The following is a 22449-nucleotide window of genomic DNA, read 5'->3' on the forward strand; positions in this document are numbered from 1 at the left end:
TGGCACGTAAAGCCTCGTATTTAATTAGCCCGTCTGATCTCCTTGTTCTCACCAAGAATTTGTTTGTTGGTGTTCATGATGTGGATTCTCTTTTTTTGCTTCACCCAACCCAGGTGAAGATTGGTGAAGGCGTCACTTTCAAGAAGAAGCAGTTGGAGAAGCTTTGGAAGCTACCAAACCTCACCGCGACCAAGTTTGTCCGCCAACTCTGCCTAGCCGTGTTCACTCCTCAAGAGCTGCAAGGCAAATGCTTGAAGCAAACGGGTCCCAGCGACAACAGAGAAGTCCTGGATCCACTTCGCCTGAATGCCATAGTCGGTGAGGTGATGTAGACTAGCACCTGTTGTTTTGTTTCTTGGCGACCACACATAAGAATACGCCTCATCTGGGACAATGTAGCGTTTGATAAAAGTGGGAATGTGCAATTGTTTAAGCGCCTTGAATATTCGAACGAATATTTCGAAATTTGAATTTGTTTTGACACTAGTGTCAAATTTGCGAAACTTCAGGGTACTGTAGGCTCTCGATTATTCAAACTCTAGGGGACACCAGGATTCTGTTTGAATCATCAGAAGTTCTCATAAATATAACACGGGGCGAAATACCGACAAGTGTTGAAGATTGGTCGAGTTGGTTCGTCGTACTTGAACTGGTATAGCGCATTACGGGGAAGAAGAAACGGCCGAGCAGACCGACACGAGAGGACAGAGCGCTAACTTCCAACTGCCGTTTCTTCCTCCCCGTAATGCACTATACCAGTTCAAGTGCGAAATACCGATTCGTGTTATAGTGTTTATTCTTTCTCAGGGCTGCAGCAACGTCATAGACAGCTCTGCATGATTGCCAGTAAACTTCTTTGATGCCAGTGACCATACTGGTAGTCGTTATCACACAGCGCACGCATCAGTGTTGCCAACCATAGGGTAATTACCCTACTTGTAGAGTATTTTCAGAATTTTTCGGACAGCATGGGCTAGTAAGGCGGTAATACGATTTTCTTATCAGACGTAGGATAATTTCCACTTCTCGCTCGTCATCGATCAGCGAAAAATGCAGACGATTGACGCGACATTATGGAGGGTGGCATTCCTAAAGAGATCAGAAAGCTACATCTCTCTTTGAATAAAATTGGAACTGTTTCAATTCACAAAAGACCAGCACAGGGCAGAGACGAAAGGTCATGCGCCACACATCCTTGTGCTAGCATTGTTTTTTCAATGGGCGTTTTTTTCCTCTCCGCAGTCTCCTATTTGTTTGTTACAGGGAGGAACCTTTTAATTTTGCGACGGCCGTCTGTTCCAGTTATCAAGGCTTAGATGCCTCATGAAAAACGAAGAGTGACCGTCGGCATCAACACGAGTGATGCAAAAAATCATCATGCGATGATCTCATCACATGATGTGATCGTGATGTTACAGCTTACCCCAATATTTTTGATGTTACTGTGATGTCACTTCGCGTGATGTCAAAAGATTACTTTATGACGTGACATTGTCTCTTGGTCATAGATGGCCCCACCACGGTGGTCTAGTGGTTATGGCGCTCGACTGCTGACCCGAAGGTCGCGGGATGGAATCCCGGTCGCGGCGGCTGCATTTTTGATGGAGGCAAAAATGTTTGAGGCCCGTGTACTTAGATTTAGGTACACGTTAAAGAACCCCAGGTGGTAGAAATTTCTAGAGCCCTCCGCTATGGCATCTCTTAATCATATTGTGGTTTTGAGACGTTAAACCCCATATATTATTATTATTATTACTTGGTCATAGGTGGGCTGATCCTGGAGGCAGTGCGAAACCAAGCTAGGTGCAGAAAGCTTTCGAGGGCAAGGAGATCAGTACAATCGATTGAGAACAAAAAGAGGATGGCTTTCGCCTTCAAGTCATCTTATTTTATTTATTTACAGTCGCCGACCGATAATTCGGACATGCTCGGTAATTCGGACAGTCGCGCGGCACCGCCGATGATCCCATAGAAGTAATGTGTAAAGACGACCGATATTTCGGACAGCTACGAGATCTACATTCGATAATCCGGACCCTGTCCGAGACTGTCGCGCACGCCGAATCGCCAGCCATTATCTCTTTCGGCACCCGTACCATACAAAGTATGGCCTCAGAGATCAAAACGAAAGCTAATTGGTGATCTACGAGGCTCTATTTCGATCGCTACTTTATGCCTCAGATTTGTGATTTGAAACAACGTTTATAGAACCAGGTAAGTTGCAAAACTCCCCGCGTCAGCCAACCCGTCGCGCGGCGCCAGGGCAGCTTCCGGTTTGGTGGCGCTGGCGGCGCAACAAGCTTCCGCTAGCAGACGAAAACGCGTAATGTGCGTGGCAGGACGCCGAGCCAGCCATTCAGAATGGGCTTCGTTGTTTACATCGCCGACTGTATATTATCAAGATTTTCCGTTGCGCTGCTGCTGCAGCTTAAACCTGAGTAATATTTAGCAGCGGTAAGGCAAAGTGAGTAAAGCTATGGCTTTCTAGACTGCCCACGATAACTGATGCTTGATAGCATAACATACGAGTCTTTCCATTACCCTATAAGAAATTAACTATATGACGCATTCCCGTAGCGTAATTCTTTAGCTAAAGTGGATGCTTGGGCGTGTTGGTACTTCCTTCTTTTCGTTTTGGACTGTGCAAGTATTGCGCGGTGTTAACGAATAAATCTTTGTTGTAAGCCAGCGCTGTTGTTTGTGCATTCATTTTTCTGGTTGTCCGTCTTTTTTGCGCTGTTTTCTTTCCGATAATTCTTCACTTTATATTTTTTGAAGTGAGGCGTTTTCACTCTGTATCGCGGCTGTCGTTATTCGCAATCATTGAGCGGTAAAATCGCCGCACGCCACACTTTCAGTCCTGCTACAGAAAAAAAAATTCTATTATTTTACGTACGCACGCAATGCAGTGAAACGATTTTTGAGATATGGCATGTATAGTGTGATGCACACAAACGGCACGATTTATTTGCAGTCTCAAGCATTAAACCTTATCAAAACAGCTCCAATTAAGTGTAAAATATTATTTACAGCACAATTTTTAGAATCACTCAAATCAAGGCAAGTTCGGGAATATCGTTGGGACGCATCCTTCCACGAGGCCCCTTTCCGCTGGCGGTTTCAGCCTTAATTCTTACCATAGACCATGTGAGTGAAAGTCTTCAGGCTCGTGAAGGTGCATATCATGCACGCATACGTGATGTGTCGGTCAGTTTCTTATACTCACAGCGCTATGTCCGCGTCACTTTTCGTCTTTGTTCAATTGTGCGCTCAAAAAGTGAAATATGAATATGAATTACCAACATGGCCAAGCATACACTCTTTCGCTGGTCCGGATCACGCGGGGCACAAATAGGGTTACCAACCGTCTCGGACTTCGCGGGACTGTCCCGACTTTTCATACAGTGTCCTCAGCCGTCCCTGTCGGGACAGCTATATGTCCGGGATTTATTCGGGACCATCCAGTTAAAAATTTTTATGTGATCCAACGCACACCCGACAACGCACGTCACGCTCCAGAACACGACATGTTCTGACGAATAGCACGCATGAAGCAATGTTGCGGTGGCTAGCGGTGGATTCGAAGGTCTTTAACTACATTGGCTGAACTTCGGCATGAAGCGCGACAACTTTTACGAGTACACTCTCCAGCAAGAGGAAATGTTGCGAGCAGCACGTAGCCAGCTGAAGTACAACTTCAAGAGGCCGAATTAATAGAGAAACAATGTATTTGTCTGGAATATACCGCAATTAAGAAAACTGACTTCGCTGGCTCCCTATGGTAGTTTACCCCGCCCCCCTTCATTGAAGAGCTAGTGACCCTAGGCACAAAAGAAACGTCGTGGTGTCTTGGATTTCCTGTAACCGCTCGTACAGCCAGGAACACAACATGTCGGCATGATGAAGACACGCAGCACATCTGAAGCACAATAGGGCGCGGAAAGAGTAAAACTGTTCACGCAGAAAGCAGCCTCCACTGATACTAACGCGCCGCAACATTCACCGCTGGCTGAAGAGAGTGGAGTGAGTGAATCCTGTTGCGACAGCAGCGCCACATCTGTCGCTGATAGCGGCAGCGCCGCGCAACATCGCTCAGTTTTGCAACTGACGTGGTTCTATAAACGTTGATTTGAAATGCCGATCGTGGAGGCACTGGTCAACTGTGGGAAATCCTATCGACATCGCGAACATCCTACGTTCCAGTTCCTGTATAGCAATGTAAATGCGCTGAATGAAGCACAGACGAGAAACGTAACAAGGGACAGGACAAGTTAGGTTTCTCGTCTGTGCTTCATTCAGCGCATTTACATTGCTATGCCGTACCAACTAGCCCAAATTGAAGCTTTGCTTCCTGTATCCCCACGCTGCGAATGCGTCTGTCTGCCGCGTCTGCGGTAAAGCGTTCTGCGCGCGCGTTCATTTCTATCTTGAGACTTGCTTTATTTTACGCTCTGCTGTCTCAAAAGATCCGAGTTAAATGGCGCCAACAGTGCCCTCACAGCCAGCGCCGAAGGCCGCACCGACGACAACGAAACGCGGTAGATACAGTCAACTGCCGATTTTCCGGACATGCTCGAAAATTCGGACGCTTTCGCGGCACCGTCACCAGCCCCATAGACGTGAGCGGTCAAGAACGTCGGAAATTTCGGACGCTAAAACTCTTCGGCGTCCGATTTTTCGGACTTTCTGCCCAAATTGCAGGTCCGAGGGGCAATAATTGAAGCCCCCGCCTCTGCCGCGTCTATCATCTCGTATGTTCGAACCAGCACTTTCGCGAGTCCACCTGTTTGTGACAGTAGCAGAGTCCGAAAGTCAGCTTTGTCGCGATGCCGACGTGTTATGGGGTGAAGCGGACCGGCAATTCAAAAGGGCCGCTATCACGGCGCCGTGCAGCGATGTCTTACGGATAAGCAGTGGAAATGCACGGAGGCGTGATGGCGGCAGGTGGCAAACGCGCCAGTACGGCTCAATCGCTGACAAGCCTTACGATAAGCATCTTCAGTCAACTGCCCGATAGTGCATGTGGCCTGGTGCAGTTGCATGGTAGTGCACGTATTTAATAGGCGAGAACCCAAACGCGCTGCGCCGCCATTCATGCTGCCTCTTTGTGCGACCGCCAAGTGCGCCGCGCAGACGCGTTGCTTTCACGAACGAAATCAGCTCGCCATCGTACAGCGATCACATCACACTGGCGGAGATACAGGCGGACTTGGTTGCACGTAAGCGGAAGTGCGGGCAGCAACGCATTGACAATTTCAGCCACCGGGACCCTGAAGTGTCAATAAAAGTATTTTTTTTTCTGACGCATTCGTTTTTTCGGACATTCGATAATTCGGACTTATTTACGTTCCCCGTGGAGTCCGAATTATCAGTCGTCGACTGTATATCTGTTCAACAATACTGCTGATCTCATTTGACATCATTGCAGGAGGAACACAATAAATTCCACATACAAAAAAGTCATAAGAGACGGAACGAAACAAAAATTAGAATGGTCAATGAAAATTTATTAGTAAGAGCAACCTAGAGGCTGCTGCGATAACTATAGGATAGCATGAATAGAAACAGCAGCACGAACAGCAGTAAGAATGATTATACGCATTTTCAGTCGCATGCACATAAACATGAAAAAAAAAGGCATTAAGTCGCAGCTGATATATCGAAACTCAGTAAAACAATAATATAATATACTATGGCAAACTCCTTAAAAAAAGTAATTTGATGCTAGTGCACTGTAGATGCGTTGCAAAAGAAAAGAACAAAAAAGGCAACTTATACTGTTCGGATAACGAACATTGCACTGCAAAGTGTAAGTTCACGATTTTTATGCGAATGCATAAGGAACCATGCGAGTTTTTTTGATGACAGTGGATGGATGGATGCTACGAGTGTCTCCCTTATAATGGAGTGGTGACCTGTGCGCCACCGAGCTCAATATTTAATTATGTTAATAATAATAGCAATAATCATAATAATAATTAATATTATTATATTGTTGTTGTTGCTGTTGTTACTATTACTCCATTTTGGTGTAATCTTGTCTAGCTGAATTAAGGTTCTCTTCCGATAAAAATACCTTATAAGTTCACAGCCAGACTTTCGGCACCTTATTGCTGATTAACCTTAGTTTTCCTACTGTATTTTTCCTTTCTGCCTACTTTTCCTTCACGAATCCTCCAGTCATCTTTTACTTATTTCTATCGCCGGCCTATTTACATTTCCGATGTTGTCCCTAAAACCCCAGGCTTCACGTAGGCTAGTGCCCTAGCATACACCCTTGGTGTATATTTTCACAATCAATTAAAACATGCTCCGTGACCTTCTTACCTTTCCCAGGCGTGTGCATTTCTCTTCTTCACTGAATGTCACTTCATAACTAAGCGTTCTAAGGCAACCCGACCTCGCTTCAAACAGCAAGGCATTTCTTGAATTGTCATAAAATGTATCCTTGCTTATTTCGTCTTTACCCTTTCGGTAGTCGCTCAGAGCCGGTCTTCTTTCCATCACTACTATCCAAAAAATTTTTCCGGCTCTCTAACTTTTTGCTTAATGCTCTTTGTTATCATATGGTTTACACTGCCAGCCATATACTTGCTGATGAGTCTCCTCAACTGTGATTATCAACTGTGAGTCAACGCTCTTCCCATACAAATATTGGAATGCTTTCTCTTCCCATCTGCTGTCTTTCATGTTCCTTAGTCTCTCTTCGAAACCAATTTTCAAACCTCCAAAGTCACTGCCAACTTCAATGCCACCATACCTCCGCATGTCGTAGAATGACTAAAAGTCTATACCTTATTATTACACTGCGCTATATTCAGGCATAGGGTAAAATGTAGGGTAATAAATTTTGTAGGGTAAAGTAGGGTAATTTTGACCGTGACGTAGGATATTTTCCAAAAATTTGCTGGAAACACTGTGCTGACATGCTCGTAAAGGCTGAGCCACTTGTCAACGTCTTGACGTTGGTGTAGATTGCGTTGGCAGCAGGTGTTGGAGCCGGAGTGGTCGACGTATCTTCTGGAGGCATGTTGGAAGGCCCAAGTTGGCGTCCGCTGTGAAGCTTCATGACGAAGGGAGGTACCCAGCAACTCCACCATAATTTTACCCGAAGAGACGCAGACGAGGGGCTATAGACAAGTGTACTTACAGGAGAGTACTCAGGCACCTCACCCTAAGGTGGCGGCACAGAACAGTCTCCAAATCGGTTGTCTTCAACGTACCGTATTTTCCGGTGTATAAGACGCACCTTTTTTCCTAGATTTTCGCTGGTGCGTCTTATATAACGGTGCGTCTTATATACGCAAAAAGTCACGTGATTCTGCGAGACCAATTTGTTTATATTTAATTTATGAGTACGATAAACAGAGCTCGAGAGCATTCGTAAAAATATATCTAATTTTGTTTTAACAATGAAGCGGCTGCGATCTTAGATGTCAGCTACTTGCTGTTCAAGCAGCGCGGCGACCACGGAGATTACGGCCGCAATAAAAGCCACCACTGTCGCGTGCTCCATTGTACTGTTTGAATTGTTTGTTCTTAAACGAAGAGTTATACCCACAGAACTGAGGCAATAAATAAAAAAGAGCGCCACAACGGTCCACTGTAACGTTGTAGCGCCCGCAATATCAGTTACAAAAGCGAAAGTACCACTTCATTATCATCATCATCAGTTTCCGTGTGAGACGTCGCTGCAGTCCAGCAGTAGTCGCAGCTTCCGGCTTCCGGTCGCCATTTACGTTTTGTATGCGTGTGTAGGTGGTATGGTGGTATCCGACGATGGTGTGATAACCGTGCGGCGCGTTCGTTGTTTATGTGTTCTCGCCAAGTCTGGTAATGCCCTAAAGGTATGGTAGCCACCATAGTACAGGCAGTGCCGACGATGTGCTTCAAGGTGCTTACAATGCTGCGTAAAAGTTACTCAGAGGCTGACGACGGCAACCCAGCGATGCTGCCAACCGAGGCGGAAGAACTTTTGACAGTGCGCCAGAGGATGTGGCTTCAAATCCAGTAGAATAAATAGTGGTTTTCTGCGCCTTAATAAAACTGCTGCTTACAGATATTTAGTGCCGTGCGTGACTACGCATTTCGCAATCAATGTACTCTGCGTGGGTCATGGCGTTTTATCATGTCGACTGAGTTAAAAATAGATGCGTCTTATATAAAGGTGCGTCTTATATATCATTTTTTCTTTCGAAAGTCGTAAAAAGTAGGGGGTGCGTCTTATACAAAGGTGCGACTTATACGCCGGAAAATACGGTATACGTCTCTTGATGGCTGTCCCTGGCATTATTGTGAACAACGTTGCAGCGCATTGAAACTTGCACTTCACGCATATAGCTCTAATCACTAACGTTGAGCAGTGAAATAATAAAAAGCATGCTTGTAATTTACACACATCTGTTTTGCTGAGAAGGCTGTTGTGTTAATTGCCCTTAGGCAACAGGAGCTTCTCAATTGGGTATCTTCGGTTTGGCCTCAGCACAAGATTGGCAAACGAGAACAGTATCTCTACTGCTGTAGATGAGTACAAGTTCATGTTATAATGAATGATACCGCCTTCGTGGCAGAAAAGTCCTGCTGCATGGGGATATCTCTTCTCGGGTCATGTAGGTACCAAAACACTTGCTCACTCACGTGGGTCTGTTCTAACCAGTCAGAAGCCGAAGTGTCTCCATCCATGATTCATCGCCACTGATGATGACGACTTGTCGCAGGTGTTCTTTTGGTGTGGTGCACGTACTGTCGGCCGCAAAAGTTTGCGGGATCTGCAGCACGTGGTGGAGCGGCGGAAAACTGCATTGCTGTATCACCTACCATCACGTGGCGTGGTGTTGGATATCGGCTGCATCCTCAGCGATTAGATCTTGCAACGTAACACGCCGTTGCCTTAGCTAATTGTGGAGGCCGCAGCCGATATCAACACGATGCTACGGTAGGCGACGCAGTAATACAGTTTTCTGCCGCTCCACCGCGCGCTGCAGATCCTGCATGCTTTTGTGGCCGACAGCACCTTGCGGCTCGCACCCACTGCGGTAGTCTAGTGGTTATGGTGCTCGACTGGTGACCTGAAGGTCGTGGGATTGAATCCCAGTACTGAAGCCGCATTTCAGTGCAGGCAAAATGCTGGACGCGCAGATCTGCGGCTGGAGGCCGCAGATTTTGTGCTTAGATTTAGGTGCATGTGAACCCCAGGTGGTTGAAATTTCCGGAGCCCTCCACTTCAGTGTCCTTCATAATCTTATCAGTGGTTTTGGGACATAAAACTCCAACAATTATTATAATCTGCAGCTCGCATGAGCAAGCTTTCAAAGCTTTTGTCACTTCGCTTGAGTTCGTTTCCGACCAAAAAAAAGTGATACCTGTGTTGTGCAGTATCACAATATATCGGTATGTTGTAAAAATGTTTCACTACTGAGATACTAATGCATTTTTCAAATGTATCTCAATATAGAAATAGAGATACTCAAAAGTATCTTTAAGATGCTATTGTGATACTGCCCAGCCCTGGTACATGTACAACACACTGCTAAGGAAGGCTTTTGCTGCCTTAACACAAGACCACTTTTGTATAGATGTTGGCTCCAGTGACATTCCCTGTTCGACGATCTCATTGCTTAATAATCATGTCGCGATTTTTTATGTAAAGTCCCAGAAATTATAATTATTAAAAATGATTCATAAAAATATGCATGTCACGATTCCAGAACCTTATTTTGATGATCAATTCGAGGAGTTGTGTGCTGTGGTGGAGTAATCTTGTGCAGTCGTATGATTGTACAGCTTGTGAGGAGTCAAAAGCGAGATTTTTGGATAGTGTGGTTCTGGCTAACAAGATTTGTCGTCGCTTTGATTGATTTTTCGTTCTTTCGCAGACTTCACGTGTGCAAACTTTGGCGCCAACAGAAGCCGCTTGAGAATGGTCATCTCCTACATGCTGCGCCGACTGAACGAGGGATACGCTCTACGATCGCATTGGTGATGTGCACACCAGCGAAGGTGACATTGTAGCCGGACTAGGGGAGAAATTCAGCCTTGTTAGGACGTGCAAGCGATGTTCAACGCAAAGTAACGCAAGGACGAGAAGGGAAGACACAACACGTGTGCTAACTTTCAACAAAATGGTTTATTGCAATCGAAGCACTGTTTTTTTACATACCTGTTCATACTGTTTTTTTTTACAAGGTACGCGAAACAAATCGCGAGCTAATGCATGTTAAAAAAATAGAATTCTTTATCTGCAAGGGACGGTGTGCTTACACAATTGCTACCCAAGTTAGCGATTTTTGTGGCTTCTACTATTAGTCTAGTTATTTCATCACGGTTGGTCGATAACAACTCGGTGTTCTAAAAAGAAACGGGGCGCACGTGCAAGCTCTGCAATGCATTGCAATCCACCCATCACTGCCCTTCTTTTCAAGGTTGCAGTGCTCTCATAACCTGTCATTGAGACAGTGCCCCATCTGTCCAAAGTACTGCTTTCTGCATGAAAGGGGAATCTGGTACACCCCATTCATGCGGAAAGCAGTACATCAGACAGACGGTGTGCTGTCCGAACGAAAGTTTACGAGAGCACTGTAACCTTGTGAAGAAAGGCAACGATGGGTGGCTCATGATGCATTGCAGAACTTGTGCGTGCACCCCGTTTTTTTTAAAACACCGAGTTGTTATCGACCAACCGTGATGAAATAACTAGACTAATAGTAGAAGCCGCAAAAATCGCTAACTTGGGTAGCAATTGTGTAAGCACACCGTCCCTTGCAGATAAAGAATTCTATTTTTTTAACATGCATTAGTTCGTGATTTGTTTCGCATATCTTGTATGATAGGAAAAATGCACATCTCTGTGCATGACATCTGGGTACAGCATGTGGGCATCATCACTGTATATATTTGTGCTTCGGTTGCAATAAACCATTTTGTTGAAAGTTAGGGCATTTGTTGTGTCCTCCCTTCTTGTTTTTGTGTTAAACATCACTTAATGTAGTCGGATTTTTGTTGGATTTAGCTCCATTCTAATGGTCGTAACCATTATCTCTGTGTTCATCTTCCATTTACTATCGTTCACGTCTACTGATTACATGCTTTTATAGCATCGTATGTCACTATCGTTGTGCCAAAGAGAGCAAACAAGAACTATCAAACTGTGATATAGACACGGGTTTATTAGGAAGCGCAATATTCCAGTTGGATTTTGCACCAATTAGTGTTTGATTTTATTTGTAATATTTTTTATTCGTTGTCTTTCTTTTGGAAGTGGATCGCATTGACGTGCAAGTCTATGTGGTAACAACGTATTTATTTATGCGGCATTTAACTCGATTCTCATAGCCATATGCGTTATCTCTGTATTCATATTGTTTCTGTTTTTGTTCATACCTACACCTACATGCTTATGTAATATTGCATGTCATTTTTGTTGGACCAAAGAGAGTCGGCAATAAATATCAAGCTGCAATATCAACACCGGTTTACAAAGAAGCACAATACATATATACACCAGAGCACGCCTGTCTCGCACCCAGGCTGCTGGCGAGCCGAGCGGATACTCTCACACCCAGACGCCGGGCTGACCGGGCTGCCAAGGCGCGCGCGTGCTGCACCAAGTAAACAGGGCAAGCTGCAGTTCTGAGGCTTTAAAGTGCGAAAAAGTACCCGTTCACGCTGCTTCAGCGTATAAGAGCTCGTCTGGGCACTACTGCGTCATCTTTGGATGCCAAAACAAGCAGCGCAACAAGAGGATATTAGCGTTGTCTGCGACGATTACGACGCGCCACGGAAATAGTGCCGGTGCGGTGTTTTCAGCTTCGCCGCGAGTGGATAACTGGGATTCAAGCAAAAAAACTAGGAGCCGAGTGAAAATGCGCGAGTAAGTACACTAAGCGCGTGCATTCTGCGGTGTGATGCCCACCTATTTCATTTTGCGAATCTAATTTGCGTGACACGCAGCTGGGTTGAAGGCAGGCGCGAGCCGTTTGGGGGTGCACTTCATACCTTTGAGCGTTTCCTTTGACGAAAATCTAGTGCAAGGTAGTGCTTTCAAACACAAGCAATCAGCATGCTTTGCCACTTTCAACGTAGTATTAAGCTTTAGTGCTTTTGATAGCATCCACGCCTTCGAGATTTCGTCTTCAAAAGGTAATAAATGGCACGGTGCTCCTCAACAGCTGGTCAGAATTTCGTGCTTTCATTTCAGTGTTTGATGTCCCCAAATTTATTTGGACACGAGGCATCCAGCTGCACATAATACATATATTGGCACGTAAGTAAGCAGTACTCGCGCCAGTGTCATTTACGTCGCAGGCGTAGCTAACCGGCTTAACTAACCCCCGTATACCGAAACGCTCCTTCACTTGAACTTGACTTGCCACCACCTTCAACGCGCTTCGAACGCGCTGCCCAAGGCGGTGGCAAGTCAAGTTCAAGTCGAGGAGCGTTTCTGAATACGGGGGTAAGAGTAGCACAGTTTCGCTTGTAAAGCACCATCGTTACAAGAATAAAATTGCGCAGGTAGCTTCCAAAAGGGATCGCTGAACGATACTGCAGGTTATACTCTCTGATAGCATGCTTTTGTGAGCAAGACGCATTATTGTAAGAGCGCTCGTGAAACAAAAATTACGCTCCGCGAAACTACCCGTAAAGCGTACTCTAATTATTACGCGATGCATGCTGAAATGACGAGCTTTCACAAAACTTTGTGCACAACTTGTAATATGGGGCAACAAAACAACGTTTCACTCTTTCGCGAGCTGCACTGCAATTACGATTCACGCGTACTACAGCGAGAACATTTTTTTACAAATGTAACAGCGTACGTATCTGACGAGGTTGCTTCCGCAGCCCACTCAGCACGTACTGTATACATTGTGGACTTGCATGAACAAGATGTTCTTGATGTTCAATAAAATCAGCGAAAATGTCCAGGCTAGAAAAGACGCGAAACACGCTCTCCGACGGGCTGAGCTTCGGGAGTTTCACATTTGCTCTGTGTAGCGTCTGCTGGCGTGGCAGCCCGCGCATGTTGTTTCGTCGCGTGTGCGATAGATGGCGCGACGCGCGATGCAAATATGGCGATGCGCATGAAATTCGCTGTGTTCTGGTCTATACTCCAGTTGGACTTTTTTTGCCAACGAATGTTTAGTTTTGTATGTAATGTTTTTATTCATTGCCTTGCTTTTGGAATTTTATTGTAGTACTGTATTTTCAAGGCTGTTGAGTAAGTGCAGCTCAGTTGTACCTCTGCATACGTTCCTAAGCTGCCTGTTGGTGTTTTTTTAGCACTGATATAATTGTGTGATTTTTATTGAAGTAGACATGTGGTTGGCAGAGGCTTCACATAATAAAGCGTTGTTCGAATGACATGCTTTTGTCCTATTTTATCGTTGACACAAATATAAGGAGAGCACAAGCTTGACCAGCAATTAACACTTTTTTTTTAAGAAGTGTAGACAGCAAAATCGAACAATAAACTGACTACAGCACAAGCTTTGCGTGCTGCTTGCAAGAAACGCTGTGAACAATTTCGATAGGGAAAACATTGGAAGGAGATATGTGAACGTACACGTGAAAAGACTCAAAGCTGGCATGGTAGGGAACTTTCTATGTTTTCTAGAGCGACTGCATGTAATAGACGTTTTAAAATGTAATTTATCTGATGTGAAGTCTAGAAAAGAAGTGTGGCTCATTTTTAAGACTTGTGATAACCATCAGCAGTGAGCTGCGAAAGGCCTGAAGTTGATGTGCTGGGCAGATATGTTTTTGAATTGCACCGTTTCAATGAAGGCTTCCTGGATGCCGCCATAAACCTTCTCGGCTCTTGTAAATATACGTGACCACCCAAAAATTCACTGCGGAGGCTGCAACGTCAGTCTTTGTACTCCCGTGCGAGGGAGCGCTTCCCAGAAAGGAGCCGCTCCGTCTCTCATAGAAAAGTCCCTTCCGCTGAACCACCAAGGCAAAAATACTTTATCTGTGCTAAAATAACATTTAAATAATTAATTTATAAGATGATCAACATTAATGAAACACGGTGGATAACAGCAGCCTGGGTCTCTCTTCCAGGGCCCCACTGGCCCCCCAGTAGATTGCCTGGTTTGATCCAGTCGCCACATGGCTTCCCAGGGACAGATGGCAAGTCGCGCCTCCCGCGACCATGTTCGTATTTATTGTCTATTGCCACAGTCTGGATTTTAAAATCGTTTCCTAATTACCAAACTGAGGGCAGTTTGTATGGAAAAGTTGTAGGCCAGTCACAATATACGGCATACTCATTATCTTATAAATTGAACATATCGCACATAATTTGTGGTGATAATCAACTCGAGGCCCTGTCGGTGAAACAGCATGCCAGGCACGCAGGAAAGGTGGCTATGTCGGGCTGGACTTCAACACTTGCACAAGAAAGAAACACAGTAGACGGGACGGGGTGCTAGTAGTGCCCATCCTGTCTACTTGTCTCTTGTGTGAGTGTTTCTTTGTGCTTGTCAAAATGTCTAAGTTTAGTTACCGCAAATTATCCCAAATTTGTGTGTTGAATAGTTGGACAGAAACTTCCAGTTACGTGATGAGACTTCAGTGACGGTGTGTCACGGCAGTATCTTCCCAACTGAAATTGGCCGACGGCCGGTAAACAGTTGGGCAGCGCTCAGCAACCGGTGTTGTCGGCCGACTGATGGTGGCTCAATGTGGGGCCCTGATCGGCAACCAATTAAGCTGGTTATTAGTTGGCAGAAGACGTTCAGCCAACGGTAGGTAAATGATAGGGAAAGATTCGGCGCCCAATGCTCGGGCGACCAAACGCAGTCCTCCGTAGGGCCATGCTTTGCTACCTACCGCGTTGGCCAAGTACCATGAGCCAGCGACAAGCCGACATTGCATTATATCTGTGGGCGCAATTTTTTTTCCTACATCGCGCGCACTATTTGTCGGTCAGCGAAAATGTCTTGTTTGAGCGTTCAGCGTCGGTCACTATAGGTTGCACTAGATTATTCGCACAATATAATTTAATCCAACTGTGCACCACCAAGGTTGGCCTACGGCCTTGGGCCTATGTTGGCAGCCAAAGGTCGACCAGTGTAAGGCCATTAACCAATTGCAATTTCGGCCCAGCTCTGTCGGTCAAGCTCGGGCCATTGCCGGCCAGGTCGGCTATGCACGTTGGGCCAGCATAGAGTCGAGGTCGTTTTTTCAGTTGGGTTGTCGTGGAAAGCAGCTAGCAGAAAGCTATCTTGTAGGCTTGCCTAGGGCTATTTTGAAAGCTACCGGGCAGGCAACTTTATAAGCTTAGCCTATTGGTCAAACACGCACCACAATAAATTATGTCCCACGCATTCAAAAACTGAAAATTTCCGAAAGCTCTAATGCTTATGGTTTTGGTCAGAAATTCACCCGTAATCCACTTCATCAAAATGCGACTTAACGTTGAAAAATCGAAGAGTTCGGGATTTTCAACGGCTACTGTAGGCGTACCTTTTTGTTAGAAAATGTAGCAAAAATCAATTTCATCAAAATGCAACAAAACATTCTAAAAGCGAAAATTCAAAACTTTCAAGGTTGATAGGCTTGCTGTGTTGGTAAACAGTTCACCCAAAATGAACTTTCCCATACCTTTTCGGTCAAAAATGAACCGGGAGCAAATTTTATGAAAATGTGACGTAACATTGAAAACTAGAAATTTTCAGGATTTTAAGGCTATTGTAGTTTGCCATTTTTTTGGTAAAGTATGTACCTGAAATCAGATTTATTGAAAAGTTACCAAACTTTCTAAATTTCCATAGGCTGCCGGCTTCTTGGGCAGAAATGCACCGAAAATAACTGATCAGAACTCGACGAAATTTGACAATTTATGATCAAAATGTGACATTGGTGTAGGCAGAACTTTGTTTCGGGGTGGGGGGAGGGTCACGCCCTTGATTCGTCGTGGAGTCCGGGCAGGTAAGTGTGGTCGAGTGTCATTTCGTGCTGTCATCGCACGGCAGAAAGAAATTGAAGCGGGGGGGGCGGTCCCGGTGTGCCACCCACCCGACTACGCCACTGAAATGCGACTCTTTCAAAAAACAAATATCGAAGGTTTTCAAAGGCTAATTTTGTAACAGAAATGAGCTCGTAGCGAATTTTGCCGAAACAAAGGAATCAAAACGTACAGGGGGGGGGGGGGGAGAAACGCGAACAGCGCGGCGCGCTCTGACCTTAGTGGCAATAAAAAACGCTAAAAATGCATGTTTCTTGATTGTAACATGGATGACTCTATACTCGCGGACTTTGCTTGGCAATGAAGGAAAGGCTACGGGGGCGCGGCTACATGCACATGTACCCATCCGCGGAGTAATCCGGTTCGGCGCGCGTTTCGAATTTAGTTTTGGTTTGTGAACCTTCCGTCACTCCTGTGACGGCCATTTGATTATTCTAGCGGCCGTCACAGGCTTAGACAGCCATTTGTTAGTGAAATTCGTCACAAGCTCCCTCAGCGAGTCGTCCGAAAAACGAGTGACAAGCGCTCACCTGAAGATGAAGACTACATTTTGACAGGTGCACGTAACAGGTGCGGTTTTCACAGGCGCAAAAACGCAGCATGACACTGCATAAACTAAAACAAATATAAATATCTCCTTGGCGCGCGCTGACCCTATTTTCAAACAGCGCCCCATAGAAAATAAACTAGTTTTTTTTTTTCGCACGCAGAAAACACGGACGCAATTGTGGGACTATATTCTTCAGCGCTAGCACACGCGTAGTTCGGCTCTGTAGCATTACCTTCAGTGCCGAAAAAAGTTGTTCCGGAGTATAGCGGCTTTTTATTACCATCCAGGCTAATACCGCTTGAAGTGAAATGCTAAACAGCAAAGAATGTATATGCCGCACTATTCGCGTTTCATTCTATTCTCACTGTTCAAGATTTCCACAAATATTCATTGTTTTATGTGCCGTCACATTTAAATAAACTTGCTTGTGGGTTCATTTCTCTCAGAAGCCTGTAGCTTTCAAAAACAACCGCACCTAATTTTTTTAAGATACAACGAAATATTAAGGAATCGGAAAGCAAGAGATTTCCCGAGACAAGCAACCTGCCTTTTGCGACAGAAGTGCACTATCAGGCACTTTTTATAGCGATAACAATTACAGGGACCCTTAAGCGCATTTTCGCCGTCGCCGTGATGTTCTGTATAAAGTCCCAAGGGCGATAGCATCGCCCCGCGCGTTGTATGTCCTATGTGCGAGTGAAAGCGTGCGAATGCTGATGTGATGAGTAAAGGAGGGGCACGAGGCGCGTGCCGAACGTGGAAGCGCGGCGATGGTGCGCGAGAAGCAAAGTCACCCGATGGCACGCGCACCAGCCACGTCGACGCAGAGGATTGGCCAGATAGGGGCTCGTGGCATGCGACCCGAGCCGTGATGGTGAACGACGGAGGACGATCGTGGCACTGTGCTGTGGGACGCCGGACGGAGAAGATCGAGGAAGGAGCAAGCGTCGCACCCGCGGCGAAGGCGGCTGGTACTCGGTTCTGGAGGTAGTGGAACGCAAGGGCCGGGGAGTGGCCGTCGACCTTGGAAGGCTCCAAGCGAGGCTGCCCGGACCCGTCGCGCCTCAATACAGCAGTTCCGGGATCGCCAGCAGCCCTTCTCGGCAGGACGGCTGCAGACCACAGTGCAGTCAAGGATACGCCCGTCACCTGTGGAGTCCTGAAGCAAGGGACCAAGGCCCAGTTAGGCCTAACCTCGACGGACCGAGGACGGAGAAGACTACTGGGGACGCGCGCGACGAGAGCAAGCAGCGGGCTGGACGAAGGCAACCGACGATGAACTCGGAGGCCTACTGAGGACGTCGACGACGGTCTCGACGAGAGATTGACGCAACGGGAACTTCGAGTCGTCGCGACGATCTGTAAGAACGTTCGATTGTCACAAGGCCCATAGTGGCCAGACTGAATTGGAGACGTAGCTAAGCCTAGCTAGAACGCGTGGTCAAGGAAGTGGCAGTTCTAGATATGAACTGAGATTATTGGAAAATGTAAATAGGCTTTTGTTCGAATTGTTCAGTGTCCTGTAACGCTTCTTTTTCATGTTATCTCTTTGCTCATGATAAACTTTGTTGTGTTTTGCCGTCCTACCACGGTCTCCTGTGCCCGTCTTACTCTCTCCCGATCCGTTTTTGCCAGCAACCCCGATATAACCCGTGACAGCTGACGACGATCGCTGCTCAAGAAGCGAGGAAACGCGCCGGCCGTCTCCGTGCCGCGAAAAGCGCATGGAGGGATGCGGAGGAGGGGGCTGCGTGCCTTTGGCAAGAAATGCGTACTTTGACCAGCCGTGCATGGTTGCTTGCACCGTATCGTTGCGGGACCGGGTTCAGCCGACGGCTCATACATTTGTATGTGTTGGGTCATATGTTTGCGTTAAAGCAATAGACAGCTCGAAGGTCGCCTCGCTCGCCGCGTTTTCCTACGCCGGCGTTTTGTTACGCCACGTCTCAGGCTAAAGGAGTGAGCTGCTAGCATTACTTTGTATACCATTCCTATATATCTGTTGCTATCGAATTCATTGCTTCGGCATTGCAACGAAACTGTGACTCTTAGTGACGAGATGTACGTTTCAAGAGGCGAGCAACATACACTGTATGTACCGGCCTTTCCGTGCAAATTTTAACTGACTATAGGTACAGCTCAGCCCGTCTGTCTTGCACGGCACTTATACGACAGTTCTAGTGAGCTATGCCGGAGTTGTGAGTTCGAGCCTCGCCTGGCTGGGGAATATCTTTCAATAGCGCAGCTCTTTGGGCTGTCGGTAACTTGTGTTCCGTCGTGCAAAATTCCCGAGGTGGGTATGCGCCACAGGAATTGGGCAAGCCCCACTGCCGGCCACAATGAAGGCAAAAATATTTGACACCCGTGTACTTAGATTTAGGTGCACAATAAGGAACACCAGGTGGTCGAAAGTTCCGGAGCGTTCCACTATGACGTCTCTCATGATCATATCGTGGTTTTGGGACGTTAAATCTGAACAATTATAAAATATAACTGCGAAAATGCGAAACTAAAAAAAAAATCGCAGCATATCCAGGGAGTGAATGATGATGAGTGGGCGAAGCTGCGGAGGTTCATCGGTAAACCGTGAATCTTCCGTGAATTCTGCCCAGTACATCATCACCGACGTGAGATCGGGCGCGTTTATACTAAAGGTTTGATGAGAGTTATGACGACATGCAGCTCACTTTAATTTTACATGTACGCTGTGAATTTTCATTGTTTAATCACGCACAGGAGAAATCGCACACACGCACTACCTTGGAGGTCAAAATCCAGTGCCTATATATACGGGGTGGTCAGTGAACGGTTGTGCAGCGCGAGCGGTCGGTTTTTTCAATCAAGACGCTGCCTGCGTCGGCGCCGCTGCGCCGCGAGGCAAGATAGGGCGGGGGGGGGGGGGGCGTAGGAGCGGAGAGGACATATCACGTACTGTCGCAGCGCATTGTCTTTAGGGAGCCTTCATGTGTGCACGCCCCCCTCCGTTTTTAAGACTGGTTACACACTACTACGACGGGGACGAACGGGTGCCGCTATAAGGAGCTTCGCCCCTAAAAAGAGACAACCGCAGCGCTGTATACAACATCTGTAGAAGTTGCTAATAAAACTCAAGAAATCCGTTTAAACACATGCTGTCCGGTCTCAGATAATAAATGTACTTCGGCGTATAGCCTGCGGGTCGTACCATCCAGAGATACAACTTGTTTGTATTGACAAGTCTCCACGTCAATGTCGCCGTGTTTTTTAAAGGGGCCATGACAACCATTTTCGATAATGATCTGTTATGTGGGTGAATTCCTAGGTGTTCACAAACAAGCTGGCATAATTTTGGCGCATTTAGTCGAGCACTTAATTTTTAATTGAATGTTTTTCAATTAAAAATTGAAAAACATTCAATTAAATTGAATGTTCTCAAGTAACACTGGCGAGTGCGCTAGTGTTACCTGAGAGTCGGGTAACACTGGCGCACTCGCGAGCTGTAACTAACGTAACAAGCTGCTTGTGCGAGCGTCTGCATTCCGGTGAACGATTTTGTTGCGTGGTCAGCTGCGCGTGCAAGCGAACTATCTAAGCTTTCTTCAACTTGGCATTGAAATTAAATCATTAGTAGCGGCTGAAACTTTGGTAGAGGGCGACGGCTCATCTCCATGCGGCACATGACGTCACACAGCCCATGGCAAAATGGCGGTTACCGGCGGTGAGCGGGCTTATTTTGCACTGAAGTTTTCTTTTACAGTCCATTTCTTTATATGTATAGGCATATAGACCCTCCACTTCTATGTTGCGCTGAAAACACCAAATCGTTGGGTGATCGTTTCGTGGCCCCTTTAAAGGCCAACTCCGGCGATTTTTTGACCATGTCAAAGTAGTGGTGCTTTTACGTTCCTGCGAAGCTTCTTCACGGGTCCGATTGCAGAAATACTCGGCAAATTGGGCAATAACTTTAAATAGGCAAAACAGCACAACACCGAAACCCAACCGAGCAGTACTAGAGAGTTTTAGCAAGTTACGGAAATACGGTACGCAAATACGGTAAGGCAGTACGGTAGCGTTCCTCCTTTCCCGCTGGTTGTGCTTTTGCCGCTCCCCGTCCCAGTGACAATGCGTACCCCATACGGCAGGTGTCTCGTTAACAATGCGTGGGCTGACAGGCAACAATAAGCCGTGACAACCGCGCAGTAATTTTTGAAAAAGCTTTTGTGGTGTTGGGGTGCCTTCACCGGCAAAAGGTCGACGACCTGGAAAGGAGGAGCGGTACCGTCATACGGTAGCGTATTTGCGTACCGTATTTCCGTAACTAGCTAAAACTCTCTATTGTCTTCGCGTGACTACGTAGCGTAACGTGTAAGTCGGTAAAAACCGGAAATCGTGCAAGGCATGCCGGTCCCGGCGCCATCGCGTATCTGCGGAAGCGGTGAAGAGCAGACGCTAAGGGGAAAGGTGACCGCGTCGCAACAGCCGTACAATGTCTGTGATTGACCGTGCTATGTGCACAAGCTCCTCGGAGCTGTCGGAAAATGACAGCTGCGATTCGGACGCATTTGGAGGCCAACTAAAATCGCCATTCCTCTTCGATAAAGTAGAACACACCTGTTATTTGCTTGCCTGGTTGCGCATTCCACCGCCAGATGGCGCTACCTGTCCAGGCGGCTCAAATTTGTGGGGCCGCGATCGGCTACAATGCTATCCCTGAGAAGTTTGTGGGCTAACTAAAGCTTCCTAATATTGCTATGGGAAGATTGCATAAGTCTGGCAATAGCGGCATTCAACATCGTGTTGGTTGGGCCGAATGAATTTAATATAAGCAAAGTACGAGCCACCTTTCGCACGACGCCCAGCTCACACCGATAGGCCCGGTCATGTTGGACCCTTTATAGACCTTTTCACAGACGGCTCCCTGGGCGCCGCCATAGTTCTCTTTGGGCTGCGCTAAATAGGCGTGACCACCCAAAAATGCACTACCGAGGCTGTGACCTCGGCTTTTGTACTCCCGCGCGCAGCCCAACATGGCGGCGTTTTTTTCCTCCTGTGAAAAGGTGTATACGTTATGGAAAGTGTTTCCGTACAGTAATGTTCACGTACGTGCACGCTTCAGCCGGTACCACATTACCGCACTTTCCGTGCGGTAAACCGGCCCTGCTAGCTAAAACACTCTAATATAAAGACGTGGGGTAATCGTTAGGTGCGAGTGTTTCGTGACCGTCAAGGGGAATCGTCTGCAACCCACAAGGCAACACCACTTGCCAGCCATCCCACGCACGCCCACAAGGAACTGAAATTTGCACGCCCAGCCAACGAAGCGCTGGCCAAACGCACACAATTGTTGCCTTGTGGATAGCAGACGCTGTAGTGGCACCTTGGTTCTGTCACTTCCGATTTGCCAAAAATGACGTCATGCTCGCAATGTTGCCAATAATTCAGGGAAGCAAGGTGGAGAGAGTCGGGGCAATCACTAAAATTTATTTGTAATGAATCTGCGTATCTCTCCAGCCTGTAATTTGGCATAAATGGCGGGAATGTGAAAAGGAACGCACCCAGCGAATTTGATCGAAATCCATTGATCTCGAAAAATCCATTTGCCCTTTAAGTGCGTAGCACTTAGGTGCCCGGCTTGTCCATCCATAGATTTTATCTGGCGTGATCACGCTCAAAATCAAGTGGTCAATATAGGCCTAAAACAAGGCTAGGAATACTCAAAAGCGGGTTAAAATGAACAAACTCTAAAATAATATATTTAACAAAAAAAAAACAAAGAAGTATAATTAACGTAAAATTGCTAAAAACAGGAAACATGTGGCTGACACCCGCGCCGCGCAGGAGAGGGCACCACCGCGTCGCCAAGCGCACGATGGCTCCTCCCACGGCGCTTCTCCGGCACCTTCGTCGCTACATCTGAAAGGAGGAAACGACCTGACGGAACTCGCTGCAG

General features: G+C 46.6%; 1 protein-coding gene across 1 annotated transcript in view; it reads left to right on the plus strand.

The window, feature by feature from the left end:
* The window catches only part of LOC119403385 (uncharacterized), a 32832-nt gene extending 22646 nt beyond the window's left edge, over positions 1–10186 (plus strand). The window contains exons 4-5 of the mRNA XM_037670325.2: positions 114–318; positions 9876–10186. Coding sequence (XP_037526253.1) covers positions 114–318; positions 9876–9982 — 312 coding nt within the window. The 3' untranslated portion in view covers positions 9983–10186. The remainder of the gene's footprint in view (positions 1–113; positions 319–9875) is intronic.
* Positions 10187–22449: the final 12263 nt, after the last annotated feature.

This window comes from Rhipicephalus sanguineus, chromosome 8, assembly GCF_013339695.2.
Source record: "Rhipicephalus sanguineus isolate Rsan-2018 chromosome 8, BIME_Rsan_1.4, whole genome shotgun sequence".
NCBI lineage: Eukaryota > Metazoa > Arthropoda > Arachnida > Ixodida > Ixodidae > Rhipicephalus > Rhipicephalus sanguineus.